At 39.6% G+C, this 17994-nt stretch overlaps 2 protein-coding genes across 2 annotated transcripts in view; both read left to right on the forward strand.

The window, feature by feature from the left end:
* The window catches only part of slco2a1 (solute carrier organic anion transporter family, member 2A1), a 28077-nt gene extending 15951 nt beyond the window's left edge, over window positions 1–12126 (forward strand). The window contains exons 5-14 of the mRNA XM_049587026.1: window positions 36–134; window positions 230–369; window positions 2133–2205; window positions 2318–2482; window positions 3910–4114; window positions 5259–5406; window positions 8888–9051; window positions 9789–9853; window positions 10670–10790; window positions 10901–12126. Coding sequence (XP_049442983.1) covers window positions 36–134; window positions 230–369; window positions 2133–2205; window positions 2318–2482; window positions 3910–4114; window positions 5259–5406; window positions 8888–9051; window positions 9789–9853; window positions 10670–10790; window positions 10901–11021 — 1301 coding nt within the window. The 3' untranslated portion in view covers window positions 11022–12126. The remainder of the gene's footprint in view (window positions 1–35; window positions 135–229; window positions 370–2132; window positions 2206–2317; window positions 2483–3909; window positions 4115–5258; window positions 5407–8887; window positions 9052–9788; window positions 9854–10669; window positions 10791–10900) is intronic.
* Window positions 12127–14659: 2533 nt separating this feature from the next.
* rab6ba (RAB6B, member RAS oncogene family a) overlaps window positions 14660–17994 on the forward strand; it is a 90817-nt gene continuing 87482 nt past the window's right edge. The window contains exon 1 of the mRNA XM_049587048.1: window positions 14660–15236. Within this exon, the coding sequence (XP_049443005.1) occupies window positions 15167–15236 (70 nt within the window). The 5' untranslated portion in view covers window positions 14660–15166. The remainder of the gene's footprint in view (window positions 15237–17994) is intronic.

Here is a 17994-nt window from a genome sequence, read left to right on the forward strand (position 1 = left end):
GCTTCAAAACCTCACAGCTGCTTTATCATTCACAGCCATCCTGTTTGCAGTATCTGTATTCGGGCCGGCCATCGGATACCTGCTGGGCGCAGTCATGCTGCGGATCTATGTGGACGTGGACAAATATGGTTTAGGTAATGATCAGGTTTTTAAAGTTCCATCCATCCCACAGTTATTTTACTGACAGGTTACAGCAGGAACGACTGTGCTCACTGCTGTTTTCATGCAGGAGCTGAACAGGAGCTGAGAGTGTCTGATCCCCGCTGGGTCGGGGCCTGGTGGATGGGCCTGCTCATCACCAGCGGCTTCCTGGTTCTCACCTCCATCCCCTACTTCTTCTTCCCTCGTCGGATGCCGGCAGAACACAATGTAAGTCACACTCTGACTCTCAGAGTTCTTTAAGGTCACAGCAGCCTTTTTTTTTACAACTTAACACTCATTGAACTGTGGTGTATTGCTCGTGTTTTACTGACACCTACAGGCTCTGTGTCAACATTGCATTTCACTTTTCCTCTTTTCACTATCTTGAAGGCACACAATGTTTCGCAATATCAACATATAAATCCAAATTATTCCTGACACATATTACCTCACTGACCACACTTCTGTTCCCAAGAACTGATTTGTACTTTTATATTTTGACCTTTTACAACAATCCACAGAAAATATTAGTCATAGATGAGAAAAGGGCCAGAAATTCATTTCCCACTGTTTTGTGAAACCACATTTTGGCTCCTCTAGCTTTGTCCGGGACTCGACCTGGTAAAATAATAAAGTTGTTGTTGTAAATTCAGCTAAAATTAACACATTTGGAACATGACGGGTGAGTGTTTATGAGGTCATCTGATAGCAACGTGGGGGTACGTCAGACAAAACAGGATAGGAGTCACTGATACAGAGTACTTTCTTGGCTTTGTTTAAAACATACAAAACTAAGAGCAAATATTTCAGTATGAAGAAGACACAAAAGTCATCTTTGAGCAACAAAATCTCTCTAGAAATCTTTCATTGTGATGTTGGACAGCTTTGGGTGATTTTAATGCATGAATGCAGCACAAAGAGACCAAAAGAAATGGGCACAAAACGAAGGTGTATCATATAAACTGTATCATATAAATGCTCCTGTACATGGAGGAAACAAATAGACTTAAGCATCAATACAGAAATAAATGAATAAATAAATTGTGTGCAGATATGTCAGTTCAGTCATACAGGTAAAAGGACTCAATTTAAAAAATTGGCAGCCATCTGAGACCCATTTCATGCTTATTTAGAGGAGGCCAGGGGACGTGATTAACTCACTGCCATAATTTCTCATGGCCCTTGCTTGAGCTCGAACACACAGCACTCTGAAGCACTTTATTTTATTATTTAAAAAAAACAATCTTCAAAATGAAATAAAGTTATGAAAAAAAATTATAATAATAAACAGAAATAAAATGAACAACTAAAAAAGTATACATGAATAAATAATTAAAGAGAAAATAATTAATTCATAAATAAATGTTGAAATAAATATGGAAATATAAATTATTTATTTAACAAACACATTAAAAAATAATTAAGCAGGATATAAGTGAATATCTATAATTCATTTCTACATTTTTGTACAGCATCATTTGTTTATTTCTGTATTTCTGTGTCCCCATGTTAATGAAAATAATCATGATAATAAGTAGAAATTTAATTCAAAAATTCAATTTATACATAAGTGTATAAATATACTGGAATACATAATTACATAAATAAACAATTAAAGAATAAATTCATAAATTAATGTTCAATTAAATGTGTAAATAAAAAGATGAATAAATTATTTTACAAATTTATTTAAAAAATATTATGCAGGACCTAAATAAATATCTATAATTAATTTCTACATTTTTGTACAACTACATTTGTTTATTTCTTTATTTCTGAGTTCCCATGTTAATCAGATATGAGGCTCTAACCCCTGAATTTATTTCTTCATTAAAGTAATTATTTATTTTCATATTTATGTCAGCATGTATTTATCCTGTATTAACATTAAACATTTATTTTTATTTGTTTCTTGTCCTCCATACCTGTATTCATTACACACTGCATATTTGCCTTCACACATTCAGTCTACACTGCCTGTTATGTTCCAGGTGATTGGAAGTGAAACTGACATGAGTGATGACTTCAAGAAGCCAGATGTCTCTTTACTTGATTTCCTGAAAAGTAAGTTAATTATATTCAGCCTGCAGAGGTTCAGAGAGTTTTCACTGGAGTCGTCTCCAGTATCAATAATCAGTAATAACCTGTGTATCTTTGTGTGACTGTGTCTGATCAGTGTTTCCCAGGATGTTTGTCCACCTGCTGCTGAGCCCTCTCTTCCTGATGCTGGTCCTGGCCCAGTGCTGCTTCTCCTCAGTGATCGCAGGTCTCGCTACGTTCCTCAACAAGTTCCTGGAGCGACAGTACAGCGCGTCGCCCGCTTACAGCAGCCTGCTAGTAGGTAGGTACTGCAGCACCACAAATATAACCCTTTCAGTCAACTGCTTGAAGTCATTGTCAGCTTTTAAATAATTCAAGTCATAATGTAAAGCTTGGTATATACACTCACTGGCCACTTTATTAGGTACAACTGTTCAACTGCTGATCTACTGGGATTTTCACACACAACCATCTCTAGGGTTTACAGAGGATGGTCTGAACAGGAGAAAATATCCAGTGAGCAGCAGTTCTCTGGGTGAAAATGCCTTGTTGATGCCAGAGGTCAGGGGAGAATGGCCAGACTGGTTCAAGATGATAGAAAGACAACAGTAACTCAAATAACCACTGGTTACAACCAAGGTGTGCAGAAGACCATCTCTGAAGCAACAACACCTTGTCCAACCTTGAAGCAGATGGGCTACAGCAGCAGAAGACCACACCAGGTGCCACTCCTGTCAGCTAACAACAGGAAACTGAGGCTACAGTTCACACAGGCTCACCAAAACTGGACAATAGAAGATTGGAAAAACGTTGCCTGGTCTGATGAGTCTGGATTTCTGCTGCCACATTCAGATGGTAGGGTCAGAATTTGGTGTAAACAACATGAAAGCATGGATCCATCCTGCCTTGTATCAACGGTTCAGGCTGCTGCTGGTGGTGTAATGGTGTGGGGGAGATTTTAGTACCAACTGAGCATGGTTTAAACACCACAGCCTACCTGAGTGTTGTTGCTGACCATGTCCATCCCTTTATGACCACAGTGTACCCATCTTCTGATGGCTACTTCCAGCAGGATAACGCACCATGTCACAAAGCTCAGATCATCTCAAACTGGTTTCTTGAACATGACAATGAGTTCACTGTACTCCAATGGCCTCCACAGTCACCAGATCTCAGTCCAATAGAGCACCTTTGGGATGTGCTGGAACAGGAGACTCACATCATGGATGTGCAGCCGACAAATCTGCAGCAACTGTGTGATGTCATCATGTCAATATGGACCAAAATGTCTGAGGAGTGTTTCCAGCACCTTGTTGAATCTGTGACACCAAGAATTAAGGCAGATCTGAAGGCAAAAGGAGTCCAACCAGGTACTAGCAAGGTGTACCTAATAAAGTGGCCAGTGAGTGTATATTAAAACCATTTTTATGAACTGTGGAAGTGAAATGAAACAGTCTGTTAAAGTCATTTAATGGGCGCTCTAGACTACAGTGTGTCAGCCAGCTTGCACCATGGCCGCTTTCCAAAGAGTGAATTAGATCTGTGACATCATCTTTTCCTCGATAGGAATTTAATTTGGGTTTTCAAGTTTGCTCCTTTGCAGCATTTTTATGTATTAACAGACTACAGCTGACATTAATGTCAGGGTGTTAGCAAATACAACACTTCTTTAGGCACGCAATAATAACATCTTCACCTGGTGGTCACTGAGCTGTTCATGTTCCCCAGGTGCTGTGAATCTACCTGCAGTGGCAGTGGGGATGCTGGTGGGCGGGGTCATCATGAAGAGGGCACGTCTCTCTCTTAAGATCATCCCACGCTTCTGTGTGGCCATGTTGACCGTGTCCACCCTCCTCTGCATCCCTCTCTTCTTCATGGGCTGTCCCACGCAGAAAGTCTCAGAGGTCAATCACGACCAGATCGGACAGTACCGGTGAGTGAGGAGAGCGGGGCGTTGTCATGGTGATGCTTTCATGTGACACAGAATTGCTTCTCAAAGGGGTAGTTTAATTTATTAGAGTCACACACTTCCAGCCTGGCTTATGATAAATACACTCAGATGTAATCAAATCAGTGTTGACTGCAAGTCCCAAAATTTTCCACCAACGTTTGGGAGGAAATTTTTTGCCATGTGGGCACTGGTCACTATCTTTAACCCTTTTGGTACATTTCTCACAAACTCACAGAGATTTCCAACAATTACACACTCACTTTTAAATTCTGTTTCTGAAATATGAGTTGTCATACTCATTTATTGAATCTGGGAGCTCACACAGTGCACACAGGGAGTCGTCAGGACACTCGATACAGTATAATCCCATTTCTTTGTTTACGTTTGCCTTCATGAATATGCAAATTCTAGGTTAGCCTGGCCAAGAATTGGGCGAAAGTAGGCCAGTGTTACCTTTCAACATCACTTCCAACTGCACGCCTGGCCATGAAAATACACCAGTGTTTTGGAACCTGCATTGTTCGCACACAGTGTTCGTCTGCGAGCAGCCTTCCAACATGCTGCTCTCTGTGTGGGCCGGGCATAAGCACATACAGCGAGCAGCAGTAGTGGCCCAATGTCCGACACCGGCACACCGTGAGGACAGAGGGCTCAGTGGGGACGCAGCACCTGCAACAGCAAGCGAACACGCCGTCTGTGTTTATTTGACTGAAAATAACAATTTCAAGTGGAAGTTGGGAGGTTCAGATCAAATTTCTAAGCCGTCCAAGTGAATTGATTTATAGTGGTGCTGTATTGTGTTCCAGGAGACAGATGCACTAAAATTAAAAGCAGTTTTTCAAGTTCAGACAAAACTGGTGGAACATGAAGTCAACAGAGCGTGTCTGATAAAGCCCATCTGAGTGCAGAAGCAATTCTGAGAGGTAGCATGGTGATTTTCCAGTGAGGGCTTTGTAGATAAAAAGAATCTCACAGCAGAGTGATAGAGTCCAGGAGTTTGATATACTGAAAACAAAACATCTGAACCTTAATGACTTTATCGTAACAACTACTTGCAGAATACTCAGACGTAGTCAAAATGAAACACATGGGCTTATCTGAACGTGTTTCTCTCCTCCTTCCACAGGTCTCTCTCCTTGTGCTACTCCAACTGCTCCTGTCCTGCCACTGCCTTCAACCCTGTGTGTGGCTCTGACGGTGTCGAGTATATTTCTCCGTGCCATGCTGGCTGCACCAACTTCACCAAAGACTCCAACAACACCCACAGGGTTCAGGTCAGTGCCTCCTGCTCATGGTTTGCTCCCACAGTGTAAATACCTGCAGGTCAGGCTGATGTGGAAATGATATATTTAACATTGGCGTAGAGTGTAGGCTACTGTATATGAGATGTATCTGATGATGTCATTAAAGCTACAGTTGGCAGTGTTGGGCAGGAGCGTCACTACAAGTAGCGACATTAATAATTTAACTGTATGTCTCAGTAGCGTGGTGGCAACGTTACTATTTTCTGAGTTGGCTATTGGCTTTTCTTGGCAAGACCCGCCCTACTCTGCCTCTGACTGGCTACATTGCACTTCTTGACACATCTCTCACGTGTCTCGCCCATAGACGGTATATATTTAGTGGATTTGCAGTGGACACCGGAGAAATAGACACACCAAGGGCAGAGAAAAGAGCTGAGAGACAGAGGACAGTATTAAGAAGGAAGAAACATACAGTACCTATGTCACGTGTTATATGCAGGAATTGTCCCAGAAAAAGAAAAGTTTTAATTCAGGTCTTTTATTTTTATTGTCATAACATAAGGCCCTTTTACACTGCCAGATTTTCGGCGAATGTTGGGCCATTTTGCTGGCAAGCTGCGAGCGTTTAGACACACAGAGCCGGATTGGTGAGTTGATCCGAGGTGCCCAATTTTCCATCTTGTAGGGTAGTCATATTGGCGGAACCTTTTTTGGTTTGAGGTGCCCGTCCGCCACAGGAAGGGCTGTTGATGACTTGTGGGAGGAGCTGTTGATGACGGCGCACGTGCGGTGGACTAACAGGAAACAGCTGATAGCAGGAATTAGCGAGCAGCTAGTAGCAAGAGGGAAACACAAACCTGACAGACACTGTAAAGATGAGCAACTAGGGAGACAAAGAATTGCACGCCCTCCTTGCCCTCACAAACGAAGAGGCCATTAACCGTCAGATGACGGGGACGGTGAAGGACGGGCCGACTTACGAGAGAATCACCGAAGGACTGACCAGCCACGGCTTCCCTCCCACGTCACTGTTTACGTCACACGCTGAGCTACACGTTTTGTTACTTGCTCACGCCCCCCATTGCCCCGAAAAAGACGCATTCTGTATAAACAAAAGTAGGCAGGTGGCATTTTGCTGCACTCCCCGATTTTGTTTTTATCCTGCCAATGCTGAAAAAAGACTGATTGGGCTTTCCTGCAAATTTGCACAATTCCTATTTAAAAAGGGCTATAGCAAGATAGCCTACTGAAAGAGGCCAACACAGAGAAATGCATAAGAGGAGAAAGAAAGACAGAGATCAATAGGTTGACTGATGATGTCATGTTATTGGAGGACATGTTCAAATGTCACAAAGTCTTCAAAAGTTCTCATTTAAATCTTAAGTTTTATAATAAACAGTTCAACTGAAGATTTTTTGCTGCCTGTCCACCCTATCTGGCAGTTTTCTTATCACTGAGATATCGTTGATTTAACATCAAGTCCATAAATAAAAGCAGCTGTAAAGTGCCAAGCTACTTTTGCCATTTTCTCACAGCTAAGCTTGCTACGTTTCTCTGTGGGTAGCTTCAGTGTAGTGAAACGTCATTTTGATGTGGCGTAACTTGCTGCTTGCTCAACACTGACAGGTGGTAACTTTTGTGAAAATAACTGTGATATATATTTTGTTTCACAGATTATCTGTCTCATGTAATCCTGTGTGGATGTAGTGACAGTTTCGACAAATATGACTCAGTCATTTTTTATAAAAGTTACCAGCTACAGCTTTGAGTCATGCTTGTGATATGGGGCTGTGTAAACATGGCATGATTTGAGGAATATTTGTGCAACACAAGAACAACATTGTACAATAAATCATCAGCAGTAATGAGTTAAATTACCTGATACAGACTAATCGTGTCAGATAGGAATGCTTGATAAGTTTATTGAAAAGAAAAAAAAATGAATAAGTACGATTTGTTTTTACAGCAGGGAAAGAGTTCAGAAATGTATAATTTCCTTCTATAATCTTGTGTAATTATCTCAGTGTGGGACAAGGGAATAAGTGTTTGGTTCTTGTCCTAGCACAGGATCTGTAAACGATCCTCCTGTCAGGATGTAATTAACCTTTAACTGTGTAGGAGCAGAGTGCTGTAGGGAATGCATACGCTGCACTGAGAGAATCTGCTCTTCAGGGGGTTGACTTGATCTTTAAACATCTTTTATTCCAATGTTAAGTAGACACTTGGGACAGGAAGTGACTTTGACCTTAGATGCCTCTACTTTGTGACGTATCTGCCAAATGATCACACATTTCATATCAGCAGTGATATGAAGCGCCGGTCCTACAGCACATCATGTGTCTCATCATCAGCCAGGAACGCAGTCAGACCTTACGCAGGGACTGCTCTGCTGCTAACAGGACGCAAGTGGCTCAGGATCAATGTCCAATCAATGCTTATTAGTCACAGAGCATATAGGAGGTGTTTTAAGAGGGACAAAACGTCAGTATCCAGACGTCACAGCTTGTGAATAATCTTTTCGTGGGTGGATTGTGTGACTGCTGATAGAGTATTAGTCAGTTTGACTCAGCTCGTAAGCTCACTGTGTAGTGCTGCACTACAAACACAGGCAGCACGACCAGCTTCATTAATGAATCCCAAGAAGTCTCAGAATAATTATTTTCTCCTTCTGGTGGACTCACACGTCCACAGGTGAGATTTAATCAGGTGCTGGACAAAGGTCTCGATTCATTTTCATAAGCACTTTCTGTCTTTTGATTTCAACACACCAGCAGATACGGTGTTGTGTAAAGGTCCAGTGTGTAAGATTTAGGGGGATTTAGTGGCATCTAGTGGTGAGGATGCAGATTGCAACCAGCTGAAACTTGTGGTTATAATTCCTTCTTTGTTCAGGAGGTTCTTACCAGGAGCCGAATTATCCACAGAGGTCTCCTCTTCTACAAAACAAACACACCCAGTGATTTAAACCGGTAAAAACACTGAACAAAGCAGTTTCATGTTAAAAAAAAAAATCAGTGTTTTTACGATGCTCTCTTTACGGAGGGGCTGCTAACTACGGTGGCTGACGAGAAAACCCGAAAGGCCCTATCTAGAGCCAGTGTTCAGTTTGCCATTCTAGGCTGCTGTAAAAAATATCAGTCCAACATGGCGATCTCCATAAATGAGGATCCGCTCCCTGTATAGATCTAAACATCTCATTCTAAGGTAATAAAAACACAATGAGTCTTATTCTCAGGTGATTTTACACTAAAGAAAACTTACTTACACTTCTGGCTCCAAAAAACAAGATGGCAACAGCCAAAATGTCAGACTGAAGGTTTCACAACAGTAGTCCACCAACCAGTCCGTTACATCATGGTGGACACATCCACTTCTTTTACAGTCTGCGGTCTAACTTCAAATCCCAGTGGGCAAAATAAGCATCACAGTAGATGTAGTTACAACTTAACAAAAGCTGTTTGTGCAGATAACAACAATATGAATATTCCCTTTGCTTTCTGTTTGGTTACAGCTGTATACCAACTGCAGGTGTATATCAGGGAGCCAGGGTAGCGCCCGCCCTGCTCCGTGTCCAAACAGCTGCCCACATTTCCTGCTCCCCGCCATTCTGGTCATCTCTCTGGCATCATTGATCGCCTGCTTCACTCACAACCCCATGTACATGATGGTGCTCAGGTAAGGAAGGATGACCGTATACTGCAGTATATTCACATTTGTTATATAATTTTAATGACCAAAATAGATCTAATGAATGATACAATAAGCTTGTCCTCCAGTATTAACACTTACTAATGATTTTATAAACCCTTATATTTTAACCAGGTTACGTAAACATACTGCATTAGAAGACATAGCATGAACTTAGTATCTTTCTTACTTTTTTTTTTTTTTTAAACAAAACTTGTATTTAATATATAAAAAATCTGGCCACACAGATCAGTTTTCAGAGGCTCTTATGGACTTTATAAATAAATAAAAAAAAATAATAATAAAGAAATGTTGAAGTTAATGTGGAAATAACTAGATAAATGCATAAATAAATAAAAGTTGATAAATCAACAAGACAAGTAAGTTCATATCTTTATTTTATTTCCACATTTTTGTTCAACTCCATTTAATTATTTCAGCATCTGTATTTTTACAAGTTATGCGGGCTTCACCTCTGCCTTTATGTCTTCATTTATTTATTTATTTTCATGTTTATATCAGCATTTATTAATTCATTTTTGATTTATTTACGAATTTATTCATTAATACTTGTATTTTTTTGTCCTCCATACAAAAAGATGCTAAAACAGATTTATTCAGTAAGTGTAATAGTTACAGAATGTGTTTATGCTGTTTTCCAGTATTATATTTAAAATGTTGGTTTTATTTTATATCCTTGAAATTTCTTTTCCCGTTCATTTCAGATGTGTTCCCTCTGAAGAGAAGTCATTCGCAATAGGAATTCAGTTTTTACTCATGAGAGTATTGGGTAAGTCAATGTGTCGTGCTACACTTTTATGAATGACTAATTATTGTATTGATGATATGCTTCTTTTTTTCAAAGTGCCTAATTGACCCCTAAATCCCATAATATCCACCTGTCTCTATTATTATAACTCAATAAAGTTCACTGCTGTATGGAGTCCCAAAGTGTCCAATATTAAAAAAATAAGAAGAAAAAAAAGAGAAAGAAATTATTGCATGACTAAACTGAGTAAAATATATAAATCAACCAATTCATTTTGTAATTTGTTTTTTTTAATTATTAACTAATTATTATGAAATATATCATTATTCTCATTTTACAGTTTTTATGAGAGTTAATTTTTATTACAAAGCGTATAATACAATTACAGAATTTTACATAGAATAAAAAGTGATGAGAAGTGACAAAATAAAATATGATATTAAATAGAAGTGTCTATGGGCTGTTATGAATTAAAAACACACTACACTAAAAGAATTACCATAATGAAATAAAACTAAAATGAAACTCTTGGCTAACTGAAAAGAGTGATATAATAACCTTGTTAGTTTTCTGAAATTATTTTACAAATTATTGGTTAATATATGTATTATTAATTTAATATGGCACTCTTTGGGGCTCTGTACAGTTGAATTCCACTGGGATGTTGCTGGTCATTTAGTGGCTGCTACACTAAAATAACACAGTCTAATTTAACATATATTTGAATTCCGTTCATCAGTACTTTTAAGTAGATGTTGGATTGCCCTCTAGTGGCTCTGGCTCACACACATGTGGACAGAAGTGTGTTAACATGCTGCCTTTCTGTGTCCCTCTCAGCCTGGCTTCCTGCCCCCGCTCTCTTCGGGACAGCCATCGATACGTCGTGTATCTGGTGGAAGCGTGTGTGTGGAAAGAAGTTTAGCTGTGGTTACTATGACAACAACATCCTGAGGAACCGGTGAGAAAGCTTATCCCTTAGAGCACATATTGCGCACACACACACACACACACACACACACACACGGAGGACATCCACATCATTTATCTTTATCTGTCTGACCCCTGCAGCTACCTGGGCTTACAGGTGGGTTATAAGGTCATGGGTATCGTCCTACTGATGATGCTGGGGTGGAAGGTGAAGCGGACCCAGGAGTACAGTCTGGAGAAGAGGCCTGAAGGACCACTGTGACCTCGCTGGGCGTCCCCGTCGATCCAAGCCTTTCTGTCCCGTAAAGCTTTGCTGTGGTTGAAGAACACTGTGCAGAGTGAAGCCACAGCCAACACGGGACTACGCTGACCTCAATTTCTGTAGGCCCACCTCCCCACCAGGTGCCTCACCGGCTGGAGTTAGGAAGTACAATTTCCAGAAGGGACAATGTCTGATGTTTTCGGATGCTTTAATACTCGCGATTGGAATTATTCTGACTGTATGACCCGTGTAATACAAGTCAAGAGAGGACTGCTGAAACACATCGCTGTATGGAATGACTAAAGTATCAATAAATAAATAAATGTATAAATAAATAAACATGGAAATAAATAAATAAAATAAAAAATAAATGCGGACATAAATACATGCCTAAATAAATAAACATGGAAATAAATAAATAAAAGAATAAATGTTGAAATAAATAGATAAATGCATAAATAAATACCTAAAAGTTGATAATTAAACAGAACATAAATGAAATCTTAAATTTATTTAAGACAACATTTATGGATTTATTTATGTATTGTTGTATCTATTAATAACATAGGAGGTCCTTATTTTTTTTAATTTATTCTTTTATTTATTTTTTCCTGTATTCATTACTATTTAATTATTGATACTTATGTCATTTTTTGTTCTCCATACTTCTGTGTCGTACCTCACAATATTTTGTATGTATCATGATGTGAGTTCAGACAACTGAATTTTTTACTGTGTGTAATACTTGTTCCTGTATCGTAGGAATCCCTCCAGGTTTCTATTTCCAATGGGAACATATCCTGTAACTAATTACCTGTATTAGCTTAATATTTAAGTTTATTTTTTTTATAGATGTTTGTCTCATACACAGAGACATCTGTGATACCTGCAATACTCGTTTCATATACGATCACATGTATAACACTTGATTTAATTGCAATGCTAATGAATTTTCAGATATCAAGTACATACACTGTTACTCATGAATGGAATTAACTGCACATGTTATGCTTCTACTGCTGTGGTTATGTGGTTGTTTGTTCCAGTAGAGTACATAAATGTGTAAACATTACTGGTTAATATACAATACAATTAATCAAGTCAGTGTGAAGTCTTCTACTCATTTCATTAATTTACCGTATGGGGTGCCACCTGCGGCTCAGTAACCATTGACATGCACTCATACGCCAATGGAGCAGCCACTGGGAGCAATCTGGGGTTCAGTATTGGATTTAGGTCGGGGGAACAAGAGGGCCAGTCATTAGCATAAATGCCTTCGTCCCAAGGCCCACTGCACCAGTGTAAGGTCTGACAATAGCTCTGAGGATTTCATCCTGGTACCTAACAGCTGTCAGTGTAACATTGGCTGTGACATAGAGGTCTGTGTGACCCTCCAAGGATATGCCTCCCCAGACCATCACTGACCCACTGCCAAACTGGTCATGCTGGATGATGTTACAGGACGCATAACGTTCACAGCGGTATCTCCAGACTCTTTCAGGTCCAGTGGTGGACCTGCCAACTCTGGTGTTCTCTGGTGAATGATGGAGCTGCACGGTGCTGGGCTGTGAGTGCAGGTCCCACTAGAGGACATCAGGCCCTCATGCCACCCTCATGGAGTCTGTTTCTGACAGTGTGGTCAGAAACATGCACACCAGTAGCCTGCTGGAGGTCATTTAGTAGGGCTCTGGCTCCTCGCACAAAGGAACAGATACCGGTCCTGCTGCTGGGTTGATGCCCTTCTACGGCCCTGTCCAGCTCTCCTCGTGTACCATGCAGTCTCCTGGTATCTCCTCCACGCTCTTGAGACTGTGCAGGGAGACATAGCAAACCTTCTTTGGACCGCATGTATGGATGTGCCATCCTGGAGGAGCTAGACTACCTGTACAACCTGACTGGGCTGCAGGTACCGCCTCATGCTACCAGTAGTGACAGAGACACTAGCAGAAGACAAAACTAGAGAAGAATCAGTCAGGAAGGATAAGGAGAGAGCAGCTATCTGTGGTCACCACATGTAAAACCATTCCCTTTTTGGGGGTTGTCTTGCATTTGCCTCTCCATTGCACCTGTTGTCACTTTGATTTGCACCAAAGCAGAGCAGCAGAGAAATATTTCTTGTACCTCTCTCTGTTTCCACCATTTTCTTCTGTGCTTAAGAAACTTTTAAGCCTCTTAAAATTCCTCCTCCCTGCTCCTAACAGCCCTTAGCTCCCTTAAGGGCTAAGATGTTCTGTGAATAACTTTTATCTTAACAAGCAACTAGTCTTAAGTTTAAGGGGAAATTCTAAGAAAATGTCATAATTCTAAGAAATTTCTTAGAATTTTGTCACTAGGAGCAACTCATAGTACGAGGAAGCTTTGTGACTACAGCCCCTGAAGATTAAGTGACTTGGTGTTATACTGTGACCATTAAGTGTTCCCTTATTTTTTTGAGCGGTATAGAAATAGTCCTCTTGTAGATGGTCTTGTGGTACAAACTCCATGTAGCTGCTTTAACCCCATGATACCTGAGCCAACTGGCTTGATTTTTTTTTCAAAAACAGGGAAAGTAGGCAATGAGATACTTAATAAAAGGCCTGAAAATTAGCAAGTTATTAACATGTTAGAAGAAGTAACGTTATTAACTAAGAAATTACTCAAAAACAAGCCAAAAACAGAAAAGTAAAAAATGAAACAAGACAAAAACAAACAAGTAAATTACCTAAAAATAAGCAAAAATAAAGATATAAAATTAAAAGACACAAAGGGAAAAAAAAACTAACGAACAAGAAAATTACCTGAAAATAAGCAACAAATAAAATAAAATAAAAAATACCTGAAAATAAGCAAAAAAAAAAAAAGAATAAATAAGGAGCAAAGAAAAGTAAAAAAAAAAAAAAAAAATGAAAATAAAAAACAACCAAACAAACCAAGAAAATTACCTGAAAATAAGCAACAAATAGAAGTAAAAAATACCGGAAAATAAGCAAAAAAGAAAAAAGAAAAAAAGAAAATTACCTGGAAAAAGGGACAAAGAAAAGTAAAAAATAAAATAATAATAAAAAACAACCAAACAAACCAAGAACATTACCCAAAAATAAGCAACAAAGAAAAAAAAAGAAAATTACCTGAAAATAAGCAACAAATAAAAGAAAAAACCCCCCCTGAAAATAAGCAAAAAAAAGAAAAAGAAAATTACCTGAAAAAGGGACAACAAAAGTAAAAAATGAAATATAAAAATAAGCAAAAAAGAAAATTAAATAAAGAAAATGACCTGAAAAGAAGGAACAAAAAAAAAAACAAATTAAAAAAAAACAACCAAATAAACCAAGAAAATTCCCTGAAAATAAGCAACAAAAGATGTAAAAAAAGAACAATACAACAAATAACAAATAAATAGACCCCCCCCCCCCCCCAAAAAAAGCAATAAATAAATAAATAAATAAAATAAAATTACCTGAAAAAGGGGACAAAGAAAAGTAAAATAAATTGAAAAAAAAAACAAATGTGCTATAAATTAAACTAATTAATATCTGTATTTATTTTCTGTGATATTTTCCTACTTTTTTGATGATTTTCGAATAACACTTTTCTTATAATGCTCATTGCCTTTTTCTTTGTTTCCTGTAGAAATGTGTTGCCATATTTTAAGCGCTTGTCAAAGGCATCTGAATGCAGCACAAGATAAAGGATGTGACTTCAGGGTAGTGTGAAATATTAGCCTGATTGTTTCTTGCCACACACACCTGAGTGTTTGTCTCTCTGACACAGAGACAGCAGTGTCTTTCTAATGTGCTGAACTAAAAGAAGAAGTTCCTCCAGACAGATGACACCGGGTCCAGCAGCTCTGTGTCCATGTCTGCCTCTCCCTCCCTGTCTCCCCCGACTCACATGACGTCATTTTATATCACGGCTGTCAGTTGAGCGGAGAACGAGGAGAGGCCGCGCATGCGCAGACGCCCTGGGTATGAGAAAAAAATGAAGTAAGCGTCACGGACCGGTGCAGCAGCAGCAGCAGAAGCAGCAGCAGTGTGTTCCCATCACGAAGAGAGCCGCCTTTCCACCCAGCATCTTCACCAACCGACACCGAACTCGAGTGGGAAACACACACAACTACCAGTCAGACTGTCCTCCGGTGTCCAGAGTTCCCCCTCCTCCTCCTCAAAATGTCCGTGGGCAGTGACTTTGGAAACCCTTTAAGAAAATTCAAACTCGTCTTTCTGGGGGAGCAAAGTGGTAAGACGTGTTTAATTCTCCCGAGAAGTTCATTTTGTGTTGGTGTGAACCCGCTGCACCTGCCGGCGCCGGGTCAGCAAGTTCATTAACGTCGTGGAAGACACGTAGCTAGCTAGTTTGAGTTGTGGGGTTTAAACTGAGGCATGAAGAAATGTCTCCACTGGGGAAATGTGTGTGTTCAGTTGGTGGGAGTGAGGGTGTGGAGGGGAGGGCGTTATTTTAATCAAATTACCAGCCTCACAATGGAGCGGAGTGTGTGACATGTAGCAGCCCGCAGTCTCTGAAGTTTAGCAGTAAAATGACACAGGCTCGTTTAAAGCCTTAAAGCTGGCTGTTTAGTTTGAAACATCCCGGACTAGCTGTTAGGATTCACACAGCAAACGAGGCTGGGTATGTGCATGCAGGGAGACAGCAGTGTGCAGCCTCGGGTCTGATGCTGTGGATGATACAAGTTGGTAAATATTCCTGTGTGTGTTGAGACACACCCAGGTTGTCAGTGGCGATGAGATAACTTGTGTGGCTGCAGTCTCTGCCCTGGAGTTGTTCCAGTCTGCCTGCTGAGGCTGACCAAGTTTTTGCATCATGGCTTAGATTGATCATTTTGGAAATATAAATCATCATCTGTTTTTATCTCCATCCCCAAGCTCTCCTCACCCACACCCTTTCATAGCCATTCACACGGCTCTCCTTTTTTCCCCAGTGTGGCAACACAGTTGTTTTCCACCAGATTACACTGAGCTGGCTGAGACATGATTTGAATCTTTAGGTTTGCTTTGTCTTTTTGAACAGGGTAGGTCTGTTTATGGTCTAATTCAGAGGTCTTGAGCAGCCAAATGAACCACATTAGTCATGGTTCAGTCCTTCTGTAGGTCCCATTGATCATCCAGTATAGTGGGGTCATGCATTACATAGTATATTGCTTAATTTTACAGCAGGGCAGCATACTTATTACCTACATAATGGATATGTATCGTCTAATATCTGCACAACCAAGCATCGGCTCTATAACCAACGAGGGATCAGTGCTAAATTTAAAGCAATGCCCTGCAGTCTTCATGGTTAAGACTGGTGCTGACACAAGAAACAAGAAATTGATGATTGATTGATCATCATTTAGGATGCATCTAACAGTTATTTTCACTGTTGGTTAAACTGTCATTTATCTCGGGATTACCTTGTTTGGTCTGTAAAATGTCAGTAATTGTGATTTCCCAAAGCCCAAGATAATGTCCTCAGATATCTTGTGTTGCCCACAACCCAAAGATATTCATGTTTACTGTCACAGAGGAGTAAAGACAACAGAAAATATTCATGTTCAAGAGGCAAGGGTCGCAGCAGTATACCCGTTTTAAGACATACTGTGATATAAAAGTTGATGGTTATCATACTGTGTACATTTGCTTATCTACAATATTAAAAAAAAACATTAACAAAATGGTTTCAAGTTTCAATTACAGTAATAAAACATTTCATTGGCCACCAATAACCTTTCCGTTTTCATTCCCTCAAGGATCATTCTGACTGATAGTAATATAAACTTTGTAATACTGTGATGCTAAGAGACCGCAATATTTTCTGAGACTGTTATTGTACCGTGAAAATCTTATACCGTTGTGACCCTATAAGAAGCCGCAATCAGAGAATTTTGACTTTTTCCCCCCCTAAAAACATTACTTAAACTGATCAATGGATTAGGGATCGATCGATATGTTTTTTCCAGAGCCGATGCCGATACCGATTATTATGAAACAGAGATACCAATAGCCGATATTTACAACCGATATATGTCTGCTGTAAAAATCATAGTCGACACAGAATTAGAAAAATAAACACTGACAAAGCACTACATTCAAATGCAATTAAGCGCATATAGCATATTTATTCTGAGAACTTTTCCAAATAAACAATCAGTTGGAAAAGGTAGGTCTTGAGTTTGTTGTTAAAAGCCTGGATTGGTACGTGCAGGCAGTGAGAAGCACGCCAGGGGCAAAACAGTGCAGCTAAGGAAAACAAATATGTATATTGGCATATCGGTGGGAAAAAAATCACAGATACTGATAACCCTAAAAATTCAAAATATCGGCCCGATAATCGGCCAGGCTGATTATCTGTCGACCCCTACAATCGATTATGAATTTAGTTGGCGATTAATTTAGAGGTCCAGTGTGTAAGATTTAGAGGGATTTAGTGACATCTAGTGGTGAGGATTGCAGATTGCAATCAGCTGAAACTTCTCCCAGTTAGAATTCCTTCAGTTTTCATTGTTCAGGAGGTTTTTACAGGGAGCCACATTATCTGCAAAGGTCTCTTCCTCTCCAGAACAAATGGACCAGAAATATTGAATAAAGCAGTTTCACGTTACAAATCAGTGTTTTTCCAATGCTTTTTGGCACGTCGGAAATGGGCGGCTCACCTACCACATGCCAATGCATGTGCATTTTTTTCTCTGATAACTTAAGATCTGGATACTCAGGAGGTTTTTACTGGGAGCCGAATTATCTGCAGAGGTCTCATGCTCTTTAGAACAAACAAAACTGGTGATTAAAACTGTTAAAAAAAACAAATGAAGCAGTTTAAGGTCACAAATTAGTGTTTCCCTGAAGCTGCTCATTGCACAATAGGGCTGCAACTAACGATTATTTTCATTTTCGACTAATCTGTCGATTATTTCTTCGATTAGTCGACTAATCGTTTTATCGAAAAATGTGTTAAAGTGTTGAAAAATGTCAGTCTGTCTCTCCCAAACCCCAGAATTATG

Source organism: Epinephelus fuscoguttatus, linkage group LG10 (assembly GCF_011397635.1).
Source record: "Epinephelus fuscoguttatus linkage group LG10, E.fuscoguttatus.final_Chr_v1".
Lineage (NCBI taxonomy): Eukaryota > Metazoa > Chordata > Actinopteri > Perciformes > Serranidae > Epinephelus > Epinephelus fuscoguttatus.